Source organism: Blastocystis hominis (assembly GCF_000151665.1).
Source record: "Blastocystis hominis, Singapore isolate B (sub-type 7) whole genome shotgun sequence assembly, scaffold_3".
In the NCBI taxonomy this organism is placed as follows: domain Eukaryota; class Bigyra; order Opalinata; family Blastocystidae; genus Blastocystis; species Blastocystis hominis.
This window is the reverse complement of record NW_013171838.1, coordinates 897,711-921,532: the sequence shown is the minus strand read 5'-3', so window position 1 is coordinate 921,532 and position 23,822 is coordinate 897,711. Positions and strand designations below refer to the sequence as shown.

Here is a 23,822-nt window from a genome sequence, read left to right as displayed (position 1 = left end):
TGTTTCATCGCCCCCATAATTCCTTCATACCTTCGGGTGGCGTTGAGCATCTTCAGGCACTGCGTGCTCTCCGCTACGACTCTATCCTCTCTCTCTCGCTGCCCCACCCTTCAACGCCGCCACCGCGCTCCACAGCGCGCTGTTGTCCAGACAGCTCAGATGCGGCGACGCCGTCGGCGCCGTGTCCCCCTCCACGCACATCGCGGGGATCCCCGCCATCCCATCGCGCTCCATCGCCTCGCGCAGCGCGCCCAGCTTCCCGTCCAGCTGCTCCGCCGCGCCCATCGCGCCCTTCACGCCGCTCTGCACCTCCTCCAGCGCTTCCACCACGCGCCCGCGCACCGCGGGCTCCAGCTCCCGCGCCTCGCCGGCCTGTCGCCGCTGCGCGGCCAGCAGCGCGGCCACCAAGCGGAGCTGCATCCGGACCTCGCGAACCTGCCCGATGGACCGGCGAACCCCGACGTTCCGCCGCCAGATCGCGTCGCCCTGGCTTCCTTCCGAGGCGAGGAACTTCTGCAGCACGACGGCGGCGCTGAGCACGTCCTTGCCGAGCTCCCAGGGCGATCCGGAGGGCGCGGCGCCGTACTGGAAGCTCCAGAAGGCGAGGTCGCGGAGGAAGGCGAGGAGGCGGTCGACGGGCGGACGGAGATCGGCGACGAGTTGGAGGTAGGTGGCGTGGGTGAGGAAAGGATTCCGCGCGAGGAGACAGCACTGCGAGGCAGAGTCGGCGATCTGTGTGAGGTAGAGAAGGCAGCGAGAGAAGGAGGAGTAGAGAGGGAGCGAGAACGGCGCCAGACGATCCAAAAACCCGGTCACGAGACGCGAAGAAATCGCCGCCAGTTCCTCCAGAGCGGACAAATCCGAGAGATGCTTCGTGAAGCTCGACACGAAGCTCGGCAATGCCGACTCCACGCGGGAAAAACTCACCTCCCATTGCGAGCTCTACGCTTCACAACCGACGTTCCGATCGAACTTCGATTCGCAGCAGCGCGTTCTCCCCGCGCAGCCGATCGATCTCCCTTCCGTTCGCCTCGTTCTCCGCGCGCAGCCCCTCCAACCGCTTCGTGTGACACGTCCCTCGTCGCTACCTGCAGCGTGCTCATCGCCGATTCCCCCGCGTCGCTCGCGCTTTCGAACATCCGAAGCTCAAAATCATGGGATCCCACGGCCTACGCGGCGCCGGCAGGTCTGCAGCTCGTCCTCCAGGACTTGGCGTTCCTCCTGGGCTCGCCGCAGCGCGAGAGCGAGGTCCTGGATGGTCTTCTCGTTGGCTGTGAGCTGGGAATCGCTTTCGGTAACCAGCGCGTCGTACTCTTCGAGGAGATCGCGGTCAAGCTGGAGCAGCGTGCGATTGGCGTCGTTCTCTTGGCGGAGCGAGGAGAGCTCTGCGGAGTCCACGAAAATCCGCGAAGCCGCTTCTTGCGATGCGGTGAGTTGATCCTAGAGATGGAGATGAGCAGATGCACATACACGCAGGTTGGAGATTTCCATGAGATAGGTCGCACAGAGCTGACTGCACTCGGATCGCTCCTCGTTTCGAAAGGTGCGAAGCGATGTTTTTAATTCGTCCAACTACATGATTAGAATAATAACACAAACGTGTGGAATAGGAATACCTGCGATACCAACTTCTGCTTCTCCTCGGTATAGGTGTTATACAAACGCACGATCACGCCTTTGAGTTTTTGGTTTTCAGATTGCAGGCCGATGAGCACTGCGTTCTCTGACTTCTCGGGCTGTGCAGATTTCACCATTTCATAAAGTCGTCTGGACATCACAGCCATTCACAGATCTGTTACATGTTTTCACTCAGAGCTTCTTCCAACTCTCGCTCAGTATTCATATTTCGTTCATCCGCTGCAGATAATGATTCTTTCATCTTTTCGAGCTTTGTGATTGCTTCATCTCGCTCCTCTTTTATCTGGGTATCAGAAAATACTCAAAGCAAATGCACCGATTCCATCTGCCTGTGGAGTAGCTCATTTTCCTGTTGAATGATTTCATATTCCGTAGCCATTGTATCACGCCTCGTTCAAATCAGGAAAAACCCAAAAGGCGTCAACACAATCAAATTATGCTTTCTCAAACAAACACGGCAACAATCACTAAATCAACTCGGCCCTCGAACACTACGCCTCTGCAGATTGTTCCGCAGGCTGCTCGGCAGGTTGCTCGGCAGGTTGCTCGGCAGGTTGCTCGGTCGTTTGTTCGGCTGGCTGCTCCGTCGCGGCTGGCTGCTCGGCTGGCTGCTCCGTCGCGGCAGGCAGAACCCACTACGCTTCAGACCTAACAAGCAGATCCACCTTCTCCCAGTTCTTCGAGGGACGAACGGTCATCGAAGCCATGTCCACATCAGCGAAGTCCGACTCGTTCAACACCTCAGCGAGGAACTCCATATCCACGGAGAAGCTCTGCACGATGGGGAGATAAAAGAGCAGCTGGATGGGGAAGTAGCCCTCCGCATTCATGTAGGGACGGAAGAACTTGTCGACGCTGAAGTATTTCTCGGAAAAGATGAATTGGCTGGGTTCGAACACCAAAAAAAACGCTTACAGCTTCGGAAGCATGCTACGTTTGGAGATCAACTTGCCTTCCTCAGTATTGTAGTCAGGATAGCTGGATGTTACACAACTACGTGAATCGTCACAATAAATTGCCAAGATAATAGCCACCATCCACAATTCTGGCTCCACGCGGATAACCTCTTCCTACCAATTAGCTGGGTTGCGAGCTGCCCACTTCGGTTGTATCCTTTCTTAGAATGGTGCCTAAAACTGATTTCGATTCGAGATTCCCTACTTTGACTCATCTTCTATAATAGTGGCTGGAACAAGCATATAGTTGGTTTTATGATCCTATCCGATCAGCGAAAGAGGGATGGTTTGCATACCTTTGGATTTTCTGGTTTACTCATAGATTCTACAGGTTTGTGAGAATTTTCGATTCCAATGGCGTCTCTTCGCCGTTTAAGTCACAGTTCGGCTCACTACTTACACTTGGATAAGAAATAAGAAAAAAAGTAGATTTGTGTTACTACCCTAGTATCTTACCCCTCCTTAACGGAAGATTTCTTCTTGATCGAACTATGGACAAATCGACAGAGGATGAGGAACTAAGGCGAAAAGCGTATGATGTAGATCTTTTTTTCGAACTGATGATTTCAGAGTATTTTGAACGAAATGCAGAAGCGAAAGTCGCTGTCCGAGATGATCGGCAGCGAAGCCTATTACACAGTGAGGTTAGGACTGACTCTTTACCGTAGGATCGATATTGTCCTGCAAAAGCAGATGTAAACTTTTTAAATCGCCATCTTCGAAGGTGATTTCTCTTTTTCAGTACTTATTTGTAGAGTAAACGGTCACAATAAGCGTTGGGTAGCGAGCGTCGTCGATGTACTCACCTTTAGGAAGAAGAAAAGTGTTGGACGATTCGAAGGAATCTGGATCGTCTCGATAAGGAGTAGCTTTGTTGAGTTTTAGTTCATTGTATAGGAGTAGAAAGCGAAGTCGTTCCGAGAAACCGGAGGATAAATACAAGGATGAGAAGGAGTATTGGATGGTGGAAAAGGCGCTGAAATTCGCCCAGAACCAGCAGAAAGACAAGAAGGAAGTGGTAGAAGAACTGGGCATCGACCGGTCCAACATGCTTCTCTTCCCCACCATTGCAAGCTGTACATCGTCCGATGATTCCCAACGGGAACAGGAACAAGAACAGGAACAAGAACAAGAGCAAGTTGCCCAAGCAGCCAATGACAAAGAAGTACCTTTAGAAGGATCGACCGAAGAGAAAGCATCTCGTCATCATAGCCACCGTCATCATCGTCGTCATCATCATCCCCACCATCATCATCATCGCCACTCTCCCTCTCCCCAATTGATTGTTTGTTACAAACAGACGATGTCAAGATCTCCGCTCCATCCTTATGAATAATAATCGTGTGTTCGAACTGTGCACATCTTCCATGATCCACCGTCGCGACTGTCCAGCCGTCCTCCCAGGTGTACACCTGGTTGCTTCCTTCTACCAGCATCGGCTCGATCGTGAACACTTGGTCTAGATGTTACGCACTGCAAACTGCGACTCTCCATCATTTTGCCTCCATATCGGTTATCGAAGTGCAGAATGTACGGCAGCATGTGCATCGAGCGACCGATTCCATGGCCGCAATAGTCCTCCACTCTGCAATCAACAAAAAAAGAGGAGTGAATACACGTTGAAGCCTTCCTTGTTCGCTAGCTGCTGGATTGCGTGACCGATTTGGTAGTAATCTTGGCCTGGTCTGCAGACTTTGATCGCTGCATCCAAACATTTTTGAGTCGTTTCGATTAAGTGAAGACCTTTCTCGTCCACTTCACCACAAGGGAATGTGCGGCATGTGTCTCCGTGGAAGCCATCCGCGTACATTACTAAATCAACCTTTACAATGTCGCCGTTCTCGAGAACCGTGTCATCGGGAATGGCATGACAGACCACTTCGTTTACACTGATCGAAATGCTCTTGGGGAAGCCATCCTTACCTAGACAGCTGGGATAGTACCCAAGACTCAGAGCATATTCGTGTGTCTGCAAAATAAGCAATCTCAATGTGACGAGTACCATTTTGTCGATCCAATCCAGTGTGACTCCGGGCTTTACAAGCGATCCAGCGAACAGACTCACTTTCTTGGCGATCTGTCCCGCTAGACGCAATTTTTCAATTTCCTAACAATGAATGAATCGATCCAAAAGCAACATCTTCCCCCACAAGGGAAATGTCGTGTTGGCCGTCCTCCTGAGCATCCGAATAGGCGTAGCAAGGAGCGTCCATTCCTTTGGGATATGTGTTCTTTGGAGAGACTACTCCCTTGGTCCGAAGATGTCTAGGTACTGCAGAAAACGATCTGCAAAGGGTATAAGCATTTCTGGTAGCGCTTCTGACGAGAAAACCCAACATAAATCGCTATCGTATGAGGCAGGCAAGATATTTTCCAGGTCAAAAATCATTGTAGTTTTCCGGTTTCCACTCTCATAGTTCCGTTATCAATGTTCGCAGGTTGCAGAACTCTTTTCCAGCGTGTTGCTAGATCTACTATTTGTGGTGGTGTGGCAAAAAAGGCCTTGACTACCACAATTCCTCAGACAGCCAACAAATCTTCTCTGCTCTTTGTACAGATGTTGTTCTCCTGGGTTGACACACTAGGCTGCCGGAGGTTTGGTGTTGGCGTCTTTCGTTGGTTACCAGACGTTTAAGACTGCTTACGCTGATTCTGTAAGCCTCTTGTTAGTGGAGTGGTCTCACAATGTAGCCTGCTCAGTCTCGCGAGGCTAAGAATAGTATGCCTTGGAGCCATCCGATTGCTTATGAATAGAAGCTATCAAGAGCAACCTGAGAGTCTTCTCTGGTTCCTCGAACCGTCCTCTCGCGGAGGAGATCGTGAAGGATCTCGGTACTCAGTTGGGTTCCTGCAGAGTTCCCCTATTTCCGTTCCCTGACGCCTAGTTGGGCCGTTTCGCCGACGGCGAGGTCGTGATCGACATCAACGAGGACATCCGTGGCAAGGATCTGTTCATCGTCCAATCGACCTGTCCGCCGAACATCAACGACAACCTCATGGAGCTCATGATGCTCATCAGCACCTCCCGCCGCGCCAGCGCTCGCCGCATCACCGCCGTGATTCCTTACTACGGCTACGCGCGTCAGGACCGCAAGGTTCCCCGTTTCCCCGATGCATTCACCCGCAGGTGTCTGGCCGTGTGCCGATCTCGGCGGCGGACGTGGCGCGTCTTCTGGAAGCGATGGGCGTGGACCGCGTGGTGGCGGTGGACCTGCACTGCGGCCAGATCCAAGGCTTCTTCGGCCCGCGCGTGCCGGTGGATAACCTGCAAGGCGGCGTGGTCGGCGTGGACTATTTCGCGGAGATGGAGCTGCACAAGCCGGTGATCGTGTCGCCCGACGCGGGCGGCGTGTACCGCGTGAAGAAGTTCCGCGACGCGCTGATGGCGAAGCACGGCGTGGACGCCGGCGTGGCGATGATCATCAAGCAGAGAGCGAAGCCGGGACTCATCGAATCGATGGACCTCGTGGGCACCATCGAGGATTCCGATTGCATCATCGTGGATGATATGATTGACACTGCGGGAACGCTCTGCAAGGCGGCCAATCAGCTGAAGGAGCACGGAGCCAGAAGAGTGTTCGCGTTCGCCTCGCATGGACTGTTCTCCAAGAACGCCAATCAGTATATCACCGATTCCGTGCTGGAGCAGGTCGTGGTGTTGAATACCATTCCCTTGTCGGCGAGCTCCCGAGATAACAAGAAGATCGTGCAATTGTCTGTGGCTCCGCTGTTGGCGGATACGATCCGGGCGATTCATGGAAAGCAGTCCGTGTCTGAGATTTTGGAAAGATCTCAGTAATTTATCACTCCTTTGGCGTGTTTGTTCGAAGAATGTGTGTGTGTGTGTGTCGTGGTGGGATTACAAGGAAGGGATAGATTGTGAGGAAAGTAGAATCGTGTACCTTTTCTTTCTCCAATAAAAAGGGAAACCAGTGTAAAATGCAGATCATTTGTTTACAAAGAAATAGAGTTGTACAGTTATCCCCATTTGATCTCAATTGTTTATAGTAATCAAGGATCTCTCTGTTTTGATTTATCGCTCACAATTTGTTTTAAACAAATCGCGCAATGTCTCTGACGTATCAGGAGGATATTGACGACGGAAAGACCACATACGATTATGATTTGATTGTAATTGGTGGTGGTTCTGGAGGTAAGCGGTTCGGGTAGGATTTCTCATATTTTAGGTCTGGCTGCCTCAAAGGAGGCCGCGGATCTCGGAGCCACTGTCGCTCTATTTGATTATGTAAAGCCCTCTCCTCAGGGATCCACTTGGGGTCTCGGAGGTACGTGCGTGAATGTCGGTTGCATTCCCAAGAAGCTGATGCACCAAGCCGCCATCATCGGCGAGTTTGTTCGCGACGCTTCCTCTTTCGGCTGGGACGTTCCCGAGGTTCACCACCACTGGAACACGCTGGTGGACAACGTGCAGGACTACATCCGCGGCTTGAATTACAACTACCGCGTGTCTCTGATGTCGAAGCACGTCACCTACTATAACCAGCTGGCCTACGTAAAGGACGCGCACACCGTGGAAGGCACGGACGTTTTCGGTGATGTTTGTGTTTTGTGTCGTTCTCTCATTTCTAGAAGCACATCTACACGTGTCGCCGCATCATCGTGGCTGTGGGCGGTCGTCCGAACAAGCTGGGCTGCCCGGGCGAGGAGCTGGCGGTCACGAGCGATGATCTGTTCATGCTGGACCATCCCCCCAAGAAGACCCTTCTGGTGGGCGCCTCGTTCATCGCTCTGGAGTGTGCCGGGTTCCTGCACCACCTTGGCTTCGACGTGACGGTGATGGTGCGCTCGATCCTGCTCCGCGGATTCGACCAGGAATGCGCGAACAAGATCGGCGACTTCATGAAGGAGGAGGGCATCCACTTCCTGCACAACACGGTCCCCACCGAGCTGCAGCGTCTCCCGAACGGTCGCATCCTGGTGAAGTACCAGGGCAGCGGCTTCGCGAACTCGGAGCTGCGCGGCGAGGAGGAGTTCGACACCGTGGTGAGCTGCATCGGCCGCTACGCGGACACGGAGCGCCTGGGCCTCGACCAGCTGGGCGTGAAGACGCGGCGCGGGAAGATCCTGTCGGTGCAGGAGCAGACGAGCGTGCCGAACATCTACGGCATCGGCGACGTGCTCTACGGCAAGCAGGAACTCACGCCGGTGGCCATCCAGACGGGCAAGCTGCTGGCGCGGCGGCTGTACGGCGGCAGCAGCGTGCAGATGGACTACGAGAACGTGCCGATGACGGTGTTCACCCCGCTGGAGTACGGAAACTGCGGCCTGACGGAGGAGGCGGCGCTGGAGCGGTTCGGAGAGGACAACGTGGAGGTGTACGTGAGCCAGTTCACTCCGCTGGAGTGGCAGATCTCGCCGCACCGGAGAAAGGAGGTGTGCTTCGCGAAGCTGATCACGAAGCGCGACGACGGACTGATCCTGGGGTTCCACATCCTGTCGCCGAACGCGGGCGAAATCACGCAGGGCTTCGGACTGGCGTTCCAGACCAAGGCGACGTACCAGAATCTGATGGATCTGGTGGGCATCCACCCGACCATCGCGGAGGAGTTCACCACGCTGAGCGTCACGAAGCGGTCGGGAGCCTCCGCGAAGAAGGGAGGATGCTGAGGTTAAGCCTTCGTTGCTGGTAGAGAGAAAGAGAGGAAGGCCAGGAACGAAGGTGATTGAATGATGAGGCGGAAGGGCGAAGGTTGCGAGGCAGAGCATATGACGAAGGCTTCTCAAACCCGAAGGGCGGACGCTTTCTGAAGTTCTGCGGAGCGCCGGCTGCGCTTCCTTGTTGTTTTAGTAGTGTGTTGTGCTTGTTGCGGTGTGTTTGTTCGAAGGAAACAGGGAAAGGAAGGACACTCATTACGAGGAGGAAACTCTCCGGTTGGAGCTCGGCCTCGCCAAGGGCGCTGGCCTGAAAAGGGGTTTTTGAAGAGTGGGCGGGGCGTTTGCAGGTGTGATCCGGGCAGGTTTTGAAATGGTGTATGTCATCCCAGAGCCGAGTGAATAGGAGGTAGTCGTCGTTGTGGGAGGCTGAATCATCGAAACTTGCAGCGAGGACGGAGCTGCAGACACGGAAGGAGGAGCCATAGCGGATGGTTGATTCTTTGGAGCTGCAGACACGGAAGGAGAAGGAGAAGGAATCGGGGATTGGTTCCTCGAAGGTGTGAGGGACTTGATGGTTTGACGCCTGGGTTCTGGTTCCACCATGATATAACACTCATCATCATCATTATCATCTTCTTCTTCTTCTTCTTTTTCCGCTTCTGCCTTCGCTTCTTCAGCCACCGGGATTTGCTTTGGCGGCACAAAACTCGCAGGAACATGCGTCGGAACTGCCGGCAGCACCGGCATTACCGGCTCCTTGGGCATTTCCGGCAACCTGGGGATTTCCAGCTCCTTGGGCATTTCCGGTTCTTTGGGCATAACCGGCTCCTTGGGCATTTCGGTCCGCGCCACGGCAGCCTGGGCGAGCGGAGTGGTCGGAATCTCCGGTTGCTCGGGGGGCTGCACGGGCACGGTGATATTGAGCGAGGCGAGAATGTCGGGAGCCTCGCCCGTGAGCTGATTGGTGAGCTCGACGATCATCTTGCGGTAGCTGTCCTCGAAACTGGCCTTGGCGGTGGGGTCCTTCATCTGATTCTCCCACTTCTGCTTGAACACGACGACCATCTGCTTCACGATCCGCTTGAGCATCGTCTGGATGATCTCCTGCGGGGTCTGCTCGGTCTCGTTCAGCGTGCTGAGCATGCTCTCGAACTCCTTGTCGCACGCCGCTTCCATCTCCATCTGCAATCCTGCCTTGTTCAGCTTCAGGAAGTACGTGTCGATCCACGATTCCAGCACGGTTTTGAGATGGAGCTGGATCTGATCGGTGCTGTCGTCGGCCAGGAAGGCCGCCTCGATTTTGAGCTGCTCCTCGTAATTGTTCAGCAGGCTGTTCACCAGCTTCGGGAGATTTATCCAGAAATCGTTCAGAACGTCGCTGAAGGTCGAGTAGTGGTCCTCGTACACGGGGTTGTTGATGTAGCGGTTGGTGAACGAGCTCAAAAAGAATTTGGTGGCGGTCGATTGAAGGTTTTCCTTGATGTAGGTCAATACCGCGCCGTTCATTAGCTCCTTGATCTCCTTCGATGAGTTATCGCACAGCTCGTCTTTTAAGTAATCGATATCCTAGGAAATGAGCCACTAAAAGGGAAAAGCAAGTACAGTATCATCAATATTGAACATATCGGGATCCATATCATCTATGACTTGCTTTAGTTCGTTTGCTTTATCTATAGCTTCCTCCATTTCAGCGCTACACCTCTTGCAAGTTTCAAGGGCTTTGGCCACCTGTTTTGCTGTCAAAGCGATTTTCAGACTTTCCTCGGCACTCTCCAAAGAGAATTCAAATTCATCATATTTTGTCAAATATTTCTAATGGGAAGAGAAAACAGGAATGTCTACTCCTAGCATGTCTGCCATTCTTTTACGAGACACAACTTTCTTTAGACAATCCTTAGCACCTAATGGTAATTCCAGAATCTCAAAACTACTATCGACTTCACCTTTCACCTTGTGGCGTTTAGCCATGTTGTAAAAGTCAACTTGTTCGTTTCTGTTTTTTTGGGCTCTAGTTGATATTTAAGCCAAGCATCTTACTTTTCTTCAACGGCTTCCTTTTGTTGCTTAACTGTTTCAAGAGCTTTTTCAACATCCTCTATAGCCTTTTCAAGTTTTGATTTGGCTGGACTACAACGAAACCACATTAAAAAAAAGAATGGTGTTTGACTGACTTTATATTTTTATTATACTTAGTTAGTATAATGATATTCATTTCACTCTGTTATAATTTATATGAATTGTAAGGTAATAATTATGGAATTGTTATTCCCTGTGATTCAAAGGTATGAAAGGTTTGAGTTGATTTCGTTGTTTCTCGTTTTGAAAAAACGACAAATGTAACCAATACATATTTATGGAAACAAACTCATAGCTATCCCTTAAGCTTACCAAGATTAGTAAGTAATTCAGGAATATCGCCTAGACTTAATCTCCGAACCAAGCCCAACTAGAAATATTCTTATCTCGAACCCATCGGAAAGAGTCAGGTAAACTGACTACCTTCAACCGCGGAATATCTACCTGGAAGGAACGGTCCACCCCTACTTTTCAGCACGACAGAGCGCGGGTATTTAAAACTAAACCCATTGGATACCACAGTTGCGAGAGAGGGGAGATCTGTCTCTCATGTGTGCAACCGCTACTTACTCTGCATTTTGAGAGAGCAGTGCATGCTCCAAAACCCGAAGAGCGCCCATTCACCGAGCATAATGCTTTGGAGTTGAGGAAGATCTACATGCCACGCTTCCCCTGCTTCCGACTTTGAAAGATGGTATGAACTGAGTTCTGGAAGCAAAATTTGCCTAAACTGACGCTTTGTAACTGTGGAAGATCTGCGTGTGAGTCCTCCCTCGAACAGCGCGAGCTACTCTTTAAAGTAAACGTAGAGCAATAAAAAAAGTTGTAAGAGTCCCGATTGAGGTCTCCGATCGTGAGCACGCGCAGCGCGGGGAGCTGCGCCACGACGAACTCGCCCGAATAATCGATGAAGCTTCGCTCATAAATCCGAATGGCTTCGAGCCGCGGACACTTCTGCACGCAGAACGACCGCGCGAGGTTCTTGGTGTATCGGTACTTCTCCTTGGTGAAGCAGTTGCTGCCGATGCAGACTGCGCGCAGCGCGGGGAAGCCTTCGAGCCGGAACTGGTCGACGAACAGGAAGCTGTTGTTCGCGATGCAGAGCTCCTCGAGTTGGGTAAACCGCGAAAAGTCAAAAACGGTGTAGTCCACTTGGTTGCAGGTTCGTTCCAGCAGGTTGAGGCGAGTCGTTCGCGAGTCGAGCGCGTCGATGAACACGGAGGAGCAGGTCGGGGGCACTTGGGAGGAGAGAGCGAAGTGAACGTCTGATGAGAGAGATATGTTGGATCGCGTACCGCTGACGGAGGCGAACATCACTTCGCGAAACGACTTGGGGAGCTGCACGTTGAAGCAGTTCGGAAGGTCTGTCTATCGCTGAGCAATGAGCTGGAGGATACTCGACAGCGTCACAAAACGAGGAAACTGGAAACTTTCTCCCTTGGATGTGAGCTGGCTGAGACAGGGAAGGTCTCCATGGAAGGCGTTCTCCCACGCTCCTACCGCGCATTTCGAGAGAGCTGAGAGGGTCGAACTCGCCTTCGAGCGCGTAGCGATCGAGCTTCATGGAGGTGAGGTTGGGCAAATCTAGTTCACAGACCCAAGGGGAATCCACTCTCTAAAATGGTGTTCATGCTGTGCTGGAAAGTGCGCTTTCCCAGAACGATCTCTTGGAGGTTGGGAAGGTCTATTTGGGTTAGATGGGAAGCGCAGAGCGACCTCGCAGGACAAAAGAGCAGCTTAAAAAACTGATCGAAGTACTTCCAATTCTTCCGATCAGAAGCTTTTCTAGTTGGGGCAGGTTTTGCAGTTCGAAATCACCCCCAAAATCGCCAAAACAGTTTGGAGCAATGTCTATTACACTCAACACAGGACAATTTGTGATTGAGAACGAACGACTAGGACTGGTTTCCACGCCCTCGCTCGTAAACGCTTGCTCACAAACTCGAATACTACGCAAGTGCTTCATGTTGCTTATCTTAAAGTTAGGGGCATCGGAAAACGTCTTCTCTCCAATTTGAATTTCTTTAAGAAGAGGAAGGTGCTCCACACTAAACCTTGTGAACTTGCACTTATTCGAGAGAGATAATGTCTTCACCCGAGTGTGTAAATTGCTTCCGTCCCCCTTGTACTCTCCATTCACTTCCTTTCCGTCCACCCATTCACCGGAACGGACCAGCTGTCCAGTCGTGGAATAGAGATTTCCACAGCCTTGCTTCGTATTGTTGCACCAAGTTCCCACATATTCCAATGCCCCGTTTGTATAGTAACTCACCCCATATCCCTCCCTTTTCCAGTTAATCACAATTCCGGAATAGACAGCAGTGCCATTTTTATCATAAAGTATTCCTTCGCCATATGGAACCCCATTGATCTGTTGTCCTTCGAAGCGTTCTCCAGACTCAGAATTCGCTTGGCATTTTGTCACTTTTTCAAGGTTAATGCCCCTTTCACAAGTTTTCAACACTTTCTCCTTTCTAAGCAGATAGCCTTCGCCGTTGAATCTTCCATTATTGTAACACGCAGAAATAATATTTTCATCATCAAATAGAATGAGTACCCACCCATCCAAAGACATGGTTTGGTCAACAAGTCCATAGACACCAGCCGCTTTCGACAATTCAATATCTTCACCAAATCTATTCTTAAACTCCTTTGTTGCGAAGGCCATGCCGCTAACTTTTTTGTGAGATATCAACACTTTCCCTCCCACTGTAATTGATCAGAAAACAAAAGTTAATTTAGAAATCGTACTGAGAAAACTGAAGAATGTGCGAAGTGTCGTAATTGACAAAAGTGGGTATATCTGCCGAACGGGTGGTTTACGATTCATAATCATTACTTATTTGTATTTTTAAATGATATTATTCATGCATATCCATCCTTTGCATGTCAAAGGTTGTCAAAAGTGTGACCTATCACTAGTATTTTCAACATATCAGTACGATTCTACGAACATCAGAAATGAAAGAACACAAGCTTGCTGTACAAATCCTTCTATTGTGTAGACACCAATAGCCAAGAGTCATAAATCCTTCCTGTTTATGCATTTCTCGAATATAGAGTAGTATATGTGCCTATCCAACACCATCGAAACCATTTTCCTTTTATACTCTTCAACGGTTCCTAATACCCTACCGACATACATCTGCTCTATTTCAGATTCAACTCCTATTTAAGCTGGTTTAGAATTTTGGTGTTTTCAATAATGGCTCACTTCCGCGGTTCTAATTCGCGATACTTTGAATACTTATCGATTTAGACTTCTCAATTTGAGTCTAGATATTTATTTAGATTAGATAGCTCTGACAAATGTGGAGGAAATTCGATTTCTTTGTCTCTGAGTTGTTGCAATCGGAGAGTCCATCGAGTCCACTCTATGCAACACAGGTATGTCCTCAACGGAATCCATTCTCACGATCCTAGGCATTAGATATCACCTCCGTCACAGGAGGAAATGGTCAACTCATTTTTTCGGATTCTGAGGGTGGTGTCACGATTTGCAACCAGAATTATTCGCTGCGGCGATTTCAAGCGCACAAAGGATGTATTAACTTTGCTTATCTCGTACCGTTGCCTATTTTGTACGTAACGCTTAGTATAAATCATCAAATATCTTGCTGACACTTGCCTCGTCGACAGATATTCGTGAACCAAGTGCTGCCGAGAAATCTAAGTCGGTAGCGAATATGTATCGCAGTTCACTGCTTCTGAATTCCAAATACAAGACGGTGATCGAAGATCTGGGGCTACTATCGGAAGTGACCGTTTCTCCCTCTCAGGTCGAGAACGAGGTTAAATTATGGAAAATGGGCACTACCGACGCTTCCGGAAACCCTATTTGCGCGCGCACACTCCAACTTACCCCTTCCACCTCGGTCGAGGTAATCACCGCCTTGGCGGTGAGCGATGAAAACGACACGCTCTGCATCGGCTGCCAGAGCGGCATGATCTATTCCATCAAGGTATCCTTGCCGTGCTTTTCTCTCTCTCCCAGGGCGATTTGGTTCGTTCCAAATGGGTGCAGCCCAGCGCCTTCGAATTCCACTTCGATTCCGCCGTGACCAGTCTGCACTTCGCCCGCTCCGACGCCTCTTCGTCCTCGCAGAAGAGCGATTCCTCGCCTCTCCTCCTCCTCCTCTACGCGACGAGTGCGAGCGAAACGGGCGTTTTTTCGCTGCAGCCGAGCGCGAAGCGCGGCAGCCGGTACACTTCGCTGGACTCGAACGGCTGCAGGCGGGGCTGCGCGTGCCTCACCGACACGGGCGAGCTGATCGTGGGCCGGCGCGACGGGCTGTTTCGCTTCCGAGGCCTGGATAGCGTGGGGTGCTACGCGCTGGAGGGGGAGAAGCAGTGCGTGGCGAGCTTCAAAGACTGCCTGCTGGTGGGCTCGCGGACGGATTCCGGCGCGCAGCGCGTGACGATCTACAACCCGCAGGCCCATTTTGTGGAGTTCCAGGGCCGGCTGGAGAGGTAGGGGAGGAGAAACGGGGTAACGCGGAGAAACGGAGAACCGGACTGGGTGGAGTGCGTGTTCAGCGAATGGGGCGATGTGTTCATCAAGACGGAGAACCACTCGATCTTCTGTCTCCACAAGCTGGACCTGCAGAGCAAGCTGGCGGTGCTGTACAAAGAGAAGCTGTTCCCGATGGCGCTGTCGCTGGCGCATAGCAACAATCTCTCCTACAGCAGCATCGTGGAGATCCACAAACTGTGCGATCGAGGGAGGCGTTCCATGTAGATACGGCGATTATCTCTACTCGCAAGAGAACTACGAGGAGGCCATCGCGGAGTACATCAAAACCATCGGCGTTTTCGAGCCGTCCTACGTGATCCGCAGGTTTCTGGACGCGCAGCGTCTGCCCTGCTTGACGACGTACTTGGAGGCGTTGCACAACCAGGGCTTGGCGAACACGCAGCACACCACGCTCCTGATCAACTGCTACTGCAAGATGCATCAGCGCGACAAGCTCAAGGAGTTCATCTACACCGACAGTCGCGGTTTCGATCGTCTCGTCTCCTGTGACGTCTAGAAAAGCGATTTGACGTCGCGACTGCGATTCGCGTGCTGACCGACTGCGGATGGGAGAAGGAGGCGCTGCATCTGAGTCGGAAATACGCGTACCACCACGACTATCTCCGCCTGCTCATCGAATACGAGCGCGACTTCCAGACCGCGGTGGACTACATCCACTCGCTCGTGTTCCACGACGCCGAGGCCATGATCCAGGAATTCGGGCGCGTTCTCCTCGACGAGGTCCCGCAGCCCACCACGCAGCTCTGCATTGAGCTCTGCACCGACTATCAACAAACCTCCGTCTCGCGGTTCTACTCCCCGGAGCCCGAGCAGGAACTGGCGCTCTCCCCGCTCCAGTCGCTTCGCCGCAGTCTCCAGCGCTCCTTCAACTCCAAACGCGCCACCAAATCCACGCTGGCGACCGCTGCGCCCGCGCTGCTGGCGTCGCTGAGCGGCTCGGCGCTGGACCCCAAGTTCGGCAACCCGTCGAGCTACATCCATCTCTTCGCGTCGCACAGCGATCTCCTCGACATTTTCCTCTCCGACGTCGTGAAGCGCCCGCAGCCGTGCGACGCCTCGACGTGGAACGCGCTGCTGGAGCTGGCGCTTCGCAAAGAGGCGGAGCCGAGCCAACCCGAGAGCCAAACCGCATCGGAAGTGGTGGTGCAGCGGCGAAGCAGCGTGATGAGCATCCTCACCGACCCGCGCGCAGCGTACGACGAAGAGGAAGCGCTGATCCTCGTGCAGACGTACAACTCCGCGGAGGGGCAGGTCTATCTGTACAAGAAGCTGGGCATGTACTCGCTGCTGCTGCAGCACTACTTGCAGCACAACGACCCGCGGAACTGCATCGCGGTCTGCAAGACCTTCGGCGAGCAGAGCAATGACCTCTGGCTCCAGCTGCTGACGATGCTGGCGCAGCAGAGCGAGCTGAACCTCGCGCTGATCCGCGAGATTTTGGACTATATCGAGAAGACGAACGTGGTTCCGCTGCTCACCGCGCTGCAGATCGTTTCGCAGAACGACAACATCCAGCTGGGGATGGTCAAGCAGTTCATTATTCGACACGTGCGGCGCCGACGCGGAGCTGTGCAGACCGTACCGACTCGGCCTCGATTCGCATGTAGGATCGCGAGAAAATCAGCGACATCATGACCACCAATCAGCATTTAAAGCAGGAAATCTCCGCGATTATGAACGACGCCAGGCTCTACCAGACCAACAAGTGCGCCCACTGCAATCTCCCGCTGGAGCTGCCGATCGTGCGCTTCGTGTGCGGTCATAGTTATCATTCCGGATGTCTTTCCTCCGATTCGCCGGGATGCAGTCGATGCGCGTACAAGTTCAAGTAGGGGTGGGAGCGACCTGGCACGTAGGCCCTACTTGGTGCTGCAGCCGGCTCCGACGGAAGAGGAGTACTTGGAAGCGGTAGGAGAAGAGAGGAGCGAGCGTGATGTGTAGATGGAGAAGGAGAAGGATGGACTGGGAGTAACGGCCGACTATTTTGGAAAGAGAATGTTTACGAATATGGAGAAGAGATGAAAACAAATGTTTTGGAGTGTTTGTTAGAGAGATTTTTCATGGAGATGTGTGTAATCTTCTTGGGCTTGCTGACCGTGTAGCGCGAAGGAAATAAAGCTGATTACCAACGTGGAAGTCTACCAAGCGCTGAAAGATTGGAAGGGAGATAAAACGCTCTCTGGAAGTGGAGAATTTCCATGGACAAAATCAGCCGTAATGCGATATCTCGAAATGACGCCTGCATGCCACCTCTCTGACGAAAAGTGGATATGCTTGTTTGTTTGAATTGTAGGATACAGAATTTTTTACGCGAACTGGAAAGTTTTGAAACAAGACACGGAGTTCACCTGACTCCGAACGAAAAGATGCAAATGATAAATATCGTTCCTGTTCAAGCTGTCGATATACACACTGTACGATCGGCGCTCTTTAGTGAGTATTAGGTTATTGAAGAATGTCCTGAACGGATGTCTGACGAAGTTGTAGATGAACTGGTTTCTATTGTAACAAATAATCTCCTTTACTTTTGTTTTGCTACACAAACAGGAAAATGGGAAAACGAAAATTGAAAAGTGAAAGGTCCGGCAAATACAGTGGATACTGCGCTTCGGGATCGACGCGACGTGGTGGAAATCGGCTGATCCGACTACAAAGGAGTGGGTTTACCAGAATATCAATACAGCGCACTCCAACTGCCAATTCGCTTTTGGTTTTGTTTCAGCTTCTTCTTTTACATCGATATGCACCGAAAATTGAGCGTTTACTATGCATAAGTCTTGATGTACCTATTTCAAGCTCACTTGGAAGTCTCTCGAGAAAAGGGATCTGTGAGAATGAGCGAAGAGTATAACCGAGAGAAGCTTCTAACTAGTTGATGAGGCAAATCCACACGTAGTCCTACATACGAAAAGTTGATGGAATCGGAGGAGGATAAAGTATTCTCGCTTGCTTTAATGTACATGGATTCCAGTTGTGTTCCCTCGAGGGTAGAGAGTTCTAGATTGATGGAGTGGAGTTGTTTCTACAAGTAGAAATACAATTCAATGCAAACTCGTTGAATCCAGGGACGAATACTCTGAACAAGATTGCGTACGTAGAGAACAACGTCTGGAACGCGACACATATAAACGACACAATCATATTTGGTTCTCCTTTCGAAAAACACTAGAATTGAAGAAGTCAGGAAACTGCTAACCATGGTCATAATAGGATGAATAGTAAAAGAAGTTGTGAATAACTACTTCAAAGAATTCGCACAAAATGTCCACAATCGCTACAAGTCAGTAATTCAACAAAGTAACACATTCATCATACAGTGAATCACTTGTCATGAACAAACAATGTACGAATCCTCCCACTGAAAATAGTTACACTTTGCTTTGGGATCATTTCGAAACCCAATGGGCAGCGAACAAACATAGAAAAAACGCCCTTTATTCTTCCCCTCCTTCTGCACCTGATGGCGTACACAGGGCAGTCCGTGGACTGTGCAGCGAGGGATCGTCCGTGGTTTCTTTCCCTTAAACAGCGCGTCGATCATCGATTCATTTTGAGAATAGCGAGCTCGCGAAAACCCGCAAATCTTGCAAAGCTTCTCATTTGATTGATTTCGGAAGGTGCAGCGATCGCACGACCACTCCGTGGAAGCCTCTTCCTTGGTTTGAGTGTTGCTATGCTGCTCCTTTGAATCAAGAGGATGAATTGAAGGAGAGTGTGTGTGCGAAAGTTTAGAATCCTCGGATTCTTTTGATGACTTTGAATCCTCGGATTCTTTTGACGACCTTGAATCCAAAGAATTCTTTGATGACTTTGAATCCAATGCTCCAATTGAAGATTTAGAATCCAATGATTCATTCCCAGAGAAGTTTGCTTCTTTCAATTCTGCCCCTTGTTTACATTCGCTACACTCCGCACACTCCCTTCTTTCCTTCCCTTCCTGCGAGTTTTTCGCCTCGGCTCCCCTCTTTCCAACCCGATTCACTCGAAAGAACGACAGAATCTTCGGCTGCTCGCCCACCTTCGACCGCAATCCCACCACCGAACTTTCGCTCTTCACCGAAAAATCGAACTCTACTCGTCACTTTTCCCACCCAACCAGACCTGCCACGACAGGCAGATGATCGCTCCCCGTCACATCCGATCGAATCGCACACTCCACCAAACAGTTTCGCAGCGGACGCGTGCACACGATGTAATCGATCCGCGTTCCGAAGTTGTTTATGCGGCCTTTCAGCTTCGTATTGAAGCAGCTGTACGCATTTCGTTCTGAGGGATACAGCGCACGGAAGCAATCGATCATCCCACATCCTCCGTCTCTAATCATGAAGGCCAAATAAAAGGAAGAACTCTTCGGATGATAACAGAGTCTCCAGCCAATCCGACATGCTGCGAAAAACGGATAAATAACCGGTGATGTCAAGGTCATTTTCTGCATAGGCAGAATCCATAATACCAATAGCTGTGTTGAAATCGCCAAGTAAAATGCAGTTTGGGTAATCGACTTTGATGATCTTTACAAGATCCATTATAAGCTCATAAAAACGCTCGCGAAAAGAACAACGAGCTGAATCTTCTCTAGCAGATAATCATAAGCTTAGAACAGTAATACTCAGAGCCACAAGGAAAGTAAACGTTCAAGATCGCACAATTATCAAAAAAGGTAAAGCAAACTCGTCCTTCCATGTCAGCTGACTTTACAAAATCACTGTCGTATCGCTGATAAATAGTAGACTTGGGATGTTGAGAGAACGAACCAAGAAAACTAAATCACAGGGAAGATGCAAAGCAACTTTTCAAATGAGTAATAAACGCGAGATGGCAGCATTTCCTTACGGACATACGTTATAACTCCCGAATATCCGCCATTGTGTGCACAATGGGAAGAAAATGCATCATAGCCTTCTGGAATACAGTCTGCACTGATGTCGCTCATCCCTAAACGGCTTTCCTAACATCACAATAATAGAGGCAAACCAACTTGGAAGCAAACGATATCAGCATCCAAAATCGAAAAAACCCTTTCAATATTTCCCTTAGAACGAATCAAAGAACGTAGACCATTCACATTCCAGGTAACAATCCTCATTCTTCTATCAATTTAGTTATAGCGCGCGTACGCTACGCAAATCCATCAAGAATACAAGGACGCTTCTAGAAACTAAGAAAGATTAGTCAACTGATGCAAATGATTGGCTGAACAGCTTTGACAATCTTCAACATTTTATTATTTTTTAATTATGGCTGAAACTGTTTTGTATTACTTCCCTATTAAGGCTCGTGCCGAAAGTATCAAGATCGCGCTCGGTTTGGCGCATGTCCCCTACACCTTCAAGGCTGTCGAGAATTGGGCTTTTGAGAAGGAAGAGGGACTGAAGAATGGAACTCTGCCCTTTGGTCAGGTACCTATGTTGCATATTGATGGCATGGATATCGTCCAGTCTTTGGCCATTCTGAGATATATTTCTCGCAAGTACTGAGATTGATCGGAGTTTTGATTTTTTTAGGTATCTTTCGAAGGATATGGATGAGGTTACCAATGTTCATCTTGATATCATGCTGGATGGATGGGGCGATATGCTCAACCTCTACTACCGCTATGCCTTCCATGAGAAGGAGCATTTACCCGAGTTCATGGAAGGCAAATGCAAGGAAGAGTTGAAGAAGCTCGAGAATCTGTACCTTCGCTATGGAGTATATAGCTTGTGACGTTGTTAATATATAGAAGCGCTTCATGGTTTCGGATGCTCCTACGGTTGCTGATGCCTTCGCTTATTCTGTACTTATCAATGTTGAAAAGGGAAAGGAAACGATTCTTGATGATTTCCCTGCTCTCAAGAAGTGGAAGACTGATTTTGAGAATGTGGAAGAAGTGAAGGCCTATTTGGCTGTGTAATGAATGGTTGAATAACCATTTGAGTGAAATCGATTCAATAAGAATGGAATGTTGTTTGTTGGAACAATTCTTTTTTTCTCTAGTTATTACAAAATCGGGTTGAATTATAATACTCCTCTCTTTATTATATTGATATTCACTTTTTATCCTCTTGTACTGAAATAACCAGAAAAGCCCATTAAATTCGGTATAATTATTGTCTCTATCGTTCTCTTTTGGTCAATAATATTATTCCAACATACAAATTTTACACCTTCAAAAAAAGGATTACCAAAATCATAGATAATAGAAGACCGCTGATGTTCCATCACTTCGCTACATAAAAGTATCAAAATATACAGTGGCCAATTCGAGCTAAGGCTTGATGTCAACATAAATCGAAATTTCTTAATCTTTCATACGAAAAATATAGAAAAGAAAATGTAGGTATTTTCTTTTACTATTATCCAACAATCATATAGTACAAGTGAAAACCTAGAAGAGTAAAAAATACTTTTCTTTTGTTATATATTGATATATATAGTAAAATAAAATAGACTTCTAACGACTATATGTACAATTATCAAAAAAGGAAAAATCAATCAATGACGCTTGATCAATCAAGTCTTGTGACGCAATCATCTAAAAGAAACTACCTTTATTATCAATAGGCCATTATTCTGAGTATACCAACATCGTTTAAAATTTAATACTGTATAATGGATGCTAGATTTGGATAATCTATACAAATCATTTCAATTGTAATCAATACTTGCTGCTATTGTTGAAAAGTATTCACGGAATGCATTACTCCCTAAAACAATTTTCTGTAGATTTGGAAGATCTAATCATTCAAATATTCAATATCATATCAATACCTCGAATCACAAATGAACTATGGTAGAAATTAAATGATCTACTTCCGATTGTACCAATGTGAACAAATTGTAATTGTGGTAGATTCTTCAAATCAAAGTCTCCAGCAAAATCACTGAAACTATATCGACCAATCTTGATTGTCTTCAACAATTCACAATTCAATATGTGGACTGATTTCGATTTATCACTTCCATACCAGTTCTTTTTCTGAGTGAACGAATTGTTTCCGATTTTTAAAGTTTTCAATCGATTCAATCCATCGATTTTGAATGTTTGCACTGATCCAAAACAGTTATTTCCAATCTCAATTGATTCAACACAAGAAAAACGTGAGAAATCAAATACTTTGTAATTTTCTTCATTACAGGTCCAATTTGGAATAGTAATGGAAGTAGCACTTATATTAATTGATTGAATATAAGAATAATTAAAGACTTTATAAGGAAAAAATACTGGAGTAATATCTGCATAGGTAGCATTTACTTGACATCCTACTACAAACGATAGGTGTAACAAGAAAACCAAAATATATGAGTATATTGACATTATTAAGATTTGGAATATCTAAGTACTATTATTTTCATTACAAAAATAACTTTCCAAAATCACTAAACGCGAAAACAAGAAAGACCATCTATCACAATTGATAATAGATGTCAGATTTGGAAGATCTATAAACCAAATCATTTCGAATAATTTCAAAATTACTTCGCATTATTAATGAACACGATTCGTTATCATTTTCCCCAATAAGTGTCCATTGACCTAGTCGAATGGATTGTAATGATGGAAGATCTACATCAATCATTTCATTCCAATTCATTCAATACTTTCAATTATTGTTGAGAAGGGTTTTTGGAATGTACAATCACCTAATGTAATGAATTGTAGATTTGGAAGATCTATGCATCATTCAAATATTCAATATCAAATCAATACCTCGAATCACAAATGAACTATGGTAGAAATTGTATGAATCACTTCCAATTGTACCAATTTGAATGGATTGTAATTGTGGTAGATTCTTCAATTCAAAGTCGCCAGCAAAATCACTGAAACTATATCGACCAATTTGAATGGATTCCAATGATTCACAATTCAATATGTGGAATGATTTCGATTCATCGTTTCCATAATATTTCTTTTTCTGCGTAAATGAATAGTTTCCGATTTTGATTGTTTTCAATCGATTCAATCCATCGATTTTGAATGTTTGCACTGATCCAAAACATTCATTCCCGATTTCGATTGATTCCAAATTATACAACAATGAAACATCCCAATCATCCAATACACAATTGTCAAACAGTTTCAAATGTTTCATTCCGATATTCATTGGTTCTGAGCCATTTCCTACATATTCATCAATATCGCATTCAATTCCATTATACCATTCGCATTCAATAATAAGCCTTTCTTTACGATCATACACTTTTCCAATTCCAAATCGATTATCATCACACCAATATCCTTCATATTCAATCGCTCCATTATTATGATAACTCGTTCCATAGCCAAATCGTTTCCAATTGATCATTATGCCCTTGTACACCAAGAATCCATCATCATCATACATTTCACCATATCCAAATGGAATTCCATACAAAACTTTTCCTTCAAATCTTGTACCATGATCTAAGTCTATAATACCGTCTTCTAAACGCTTTACACAGCAATAACTATCACTGAAACTGTCGTTACGAAACGCTTTCAAGACTTTATCATCATTTAGCATATATACCTCATTCATAAATATTCCGTTACAAAATTTCAATACTATACATTCTCTGTTCCTCAGAATGAGTGAAATCCAGCCATCAACTTTCATTTCTTCATCTAAACGTCCTTGAACAGTTTGAATGATAAATGTATCTTGAAGATAATCTGCAATCGCTGATCTGACCAAATTATAATTGGTAGGCATTTTGGAGTATTTTGCATGAATATTGTTTTGTGGATGTTGAATGAAAGATTTGTGTCTTTGAACTATTTTGAATTTTGTTGTGTAGTTTAATAAAATGAGCATGTACCAAAATAGTCCAGGTACAGTGTTTTTTGAGAAGTCGATAGTACAACGAAAACGATCTACTTGTACTATATTAGCCACTTCTACTGCCCGTTTCAAGTGTTTATACGTTGTTAATTATCACACTGGATTATACTACGTTAGCACTTGACACTTGGAATCCATTACGATTTACCCAACAATCGATTGTTGCACGATGTTCTGTGCTTCTCTCCTTCATCAGTG

General features: G+C 47.9%; 9 protein-coding genes; 5 read left to right on the top strand and 4 right to left on the bottom strand.

The window, feature by feature from the left end:
- Window positions 1–81: 81 nt before the first annotated feature.
- Window positions 82–2,017, bottom strand: GSBLH_T00006660001 (uncharacterized protein; the record flags this gene model as incomplete). The annotated part of the gene is made up of 8 exons (XM_013042226.1): window positions 82–942; window positions 974–1,060; window positions 1,089–1,145; window positions 1,174–1,440; window positions 1,471–1,572; window positions 1,617–1,767; window positions 1,800–1,921; window positions 1,955–2,017. The coding sequence occupies 8 exons, from the start codon at window positions 2,015–2,017 to the stop codon at window positions 82–84; spliced, it is 1,710 nt and encodes a 569-aa protein (XP_012897680.1).
- Window positions 2,018–3,475: 1,458 nt separating this feature from the next.
- GSBLH_T00003467001 (uncharacterized protein) lies at window positions 3,476–4,599 on the bottom strand (the record flags this gene model as incomplete). Its single annotated transcript, XM_013042225.1, has 3 exons — window positions 3,476–4,053; window positions 4,082–4,179; window positions 4,211–4,599. 3 exons carry the CDS (start codon window positions 4,597–4,599, stop codon window positions 3,476–3,478), a joined length of 1,065 nt encoding a protein of 354 aa, XP_012897679.1.
- Window positions 4,600–5,022: 423 nt separating this feature from the next.
- Window positions 5,023–6,407, top strand: GSBLH_T00003466001 (uncharacterized protein; the record flags this gene model as incomplete). XM_013042224.1 has 6 exons in its annotated part: window positions 5,023–5,145; window positions 5,180–5,248; window positions 5,286–5,313; window positions 5,349–5,449; window positions 5,480–5,689; window positions 5,722–6,407. 6 exons carry the CDS (start codon window positions 5,023–5,025, stop codon window positions 6,391–6,393), a joined length of 1,203 nt encoding a protein of 400 aa, XP_012897678.1. The 3' UTR covers window positions 6,394–6,407.
- Window positions 6,408–6,649: 242 nt separating this feature from the next.
- On the top strand, window positions 6,650–8,423 carry GSBLH_T00003465001 (uncharacterized protein). XM_013042223.1 has 3 exons: window positions 6,650–6,747; window positions 6,782–7,152; window positions 7,185–8,423. The coding sequence occupies exons 1-3, from the start codon at window positions 6,663–6,665 to the stop codon at window positions 8,220–8,222; spliced, it is 1,494 nt and encodes a 497-aa protein (XP_012897677.1). The 5' UTR covers window positions 6,650–6,662; the 3' UTR covers window positions 8,223–8,423.
- Window positions 8,424–8,450: 27 nt separating this feature from the next.
- On the bottom strand, window positions 8,451–10,178 carry GSBLH_T00003464001 (uncharacterized protein; the record flags this gene model as incomplete). XM_013042222.1 has 3 exons in its annotated part: window positions 8,451–9,776; window positions 9,813–10,022; window positions 10,053–10,178. The coding sequence occupies 3 exons, from the start codon at window positions 10,176–10,178 to the stop codon at window positions 8,466–8,468; spliced, it is 1,647 nt and encodes a 548-aa protein (XP_012897676.1). The 3' UTR covers window positions 8,451–8,465.
- A 4,753-nt stretch (window positions 10,179–14,931) lies between these two features.
- Window positions 14,932–16,855, top strand: GSBLH_T00003463001 (uncharacterized protein; the record flags this gene model as incomplete). XM_013042221.1 has 6 exons in its annotated part: window positions 14,932–14,996; window positions 15,025–15,284; window positions 15,317–16,398; window positions 16,428–16,648; window positions 16,677–16,728; window positions 16,762–16,855. The coding sequence occupies 6 exons, from the start codon at window positions 14,932–14,934 to the stop codon at window positions 16,840–16,842; spliced, it is 1,761 nt and encodes a 586-aa protein (XP_012897675.1). The 3' UTR covers window positions 16,843–16,855.
- A 25-nt stretch (window positions 16,856–16,880) lies between these two features.
- Window positions 16,881–17,328, top strand: GSBLH_T00006659001 (uncharacterized protein; the record flags this gene model as incomplete). Its single annotated transcript, XM_013042220.1, has 4 exons — window positions 16,881–16,888; window positions 16,923–17,084; window positions 17,114–17,234; window positions 17,308–17,328. 4 exons carry the CDS (start codon window positions 16,881–16,883, stop codon window positions 17,326–17,328), a joined length of 312 nt encoding a protein of 103 aa, XP_012897674.1.
- Window positions 17,329–18,713: 1,385 nt separating this feature from the next.
- On the bottom strand, window positions 18,714–19,753 carry GSBLH_T00006658001 (uncharacterized protein; the record flags this gene model as incomplete). Its single annotated transcript, XM_013042219.1, has 6 exons — window positions 18,714–18,722; window positions 18,794–18,891; window positions 18,922–19,206; window positions 19,274–19,395; window positions 19,430–19,582; window positions 19,662–19,753. The coding sequence occupies 6 exons, from the start codon at window positions 19,751–19,753 to the stop codon at window positions 18,714–18,716; spliced, it is 759 nt and encodes a 252-aa protein (XP_012897673.1).
- Window positions 19,754–20,057: 304 nt separating this feature from the next.
- On the top strand, window positions 20,058–20,762 carry GSBLH_T00003462001 (uncharacterized protein; the record flags this gene model as incomplete). XM_013042218.1 has 3 exons in its annotated part: window positions 20,058–20,290; window positions 20,325–20,511; window positions 20,543–20,762. 3 exons carry the CDS (start codon window positions 20,058–20,060, stop codon window positions 20,711–20,713), a joined length of 591 nt encoding a protein of 196 aa, XP_012897672.1. The 3' UTR covers window positions 20,714–20,762.
- Between the last annotated feature and the right edge of the window lie 3,060 nt (window positions 20,763–23,822).

Coding starts and splice junctions, on each gene's coding strand:
- GSBLH_T00003465001 (XM_013042223.1), top strand. CDS start 6,663: ATGTCTCTGACGTATCAGGAGGATATTGACGACGGAAAGACCACATAC. Junction 6,748..6,781: donor AATTGGTGGTGGTTCTGGAG/GTAAGCGGTTCG, acceptor CTCATATTTTAG/GTCTGGCTGCCTCAAAGGAG. Junction 7,153..7,184: donor GCACGGACGTTTTCGGTGAT/GTTTGTGTTTTG, acceptor TCTCATTTCTAG/AAGCACATCTACACGTGTCG.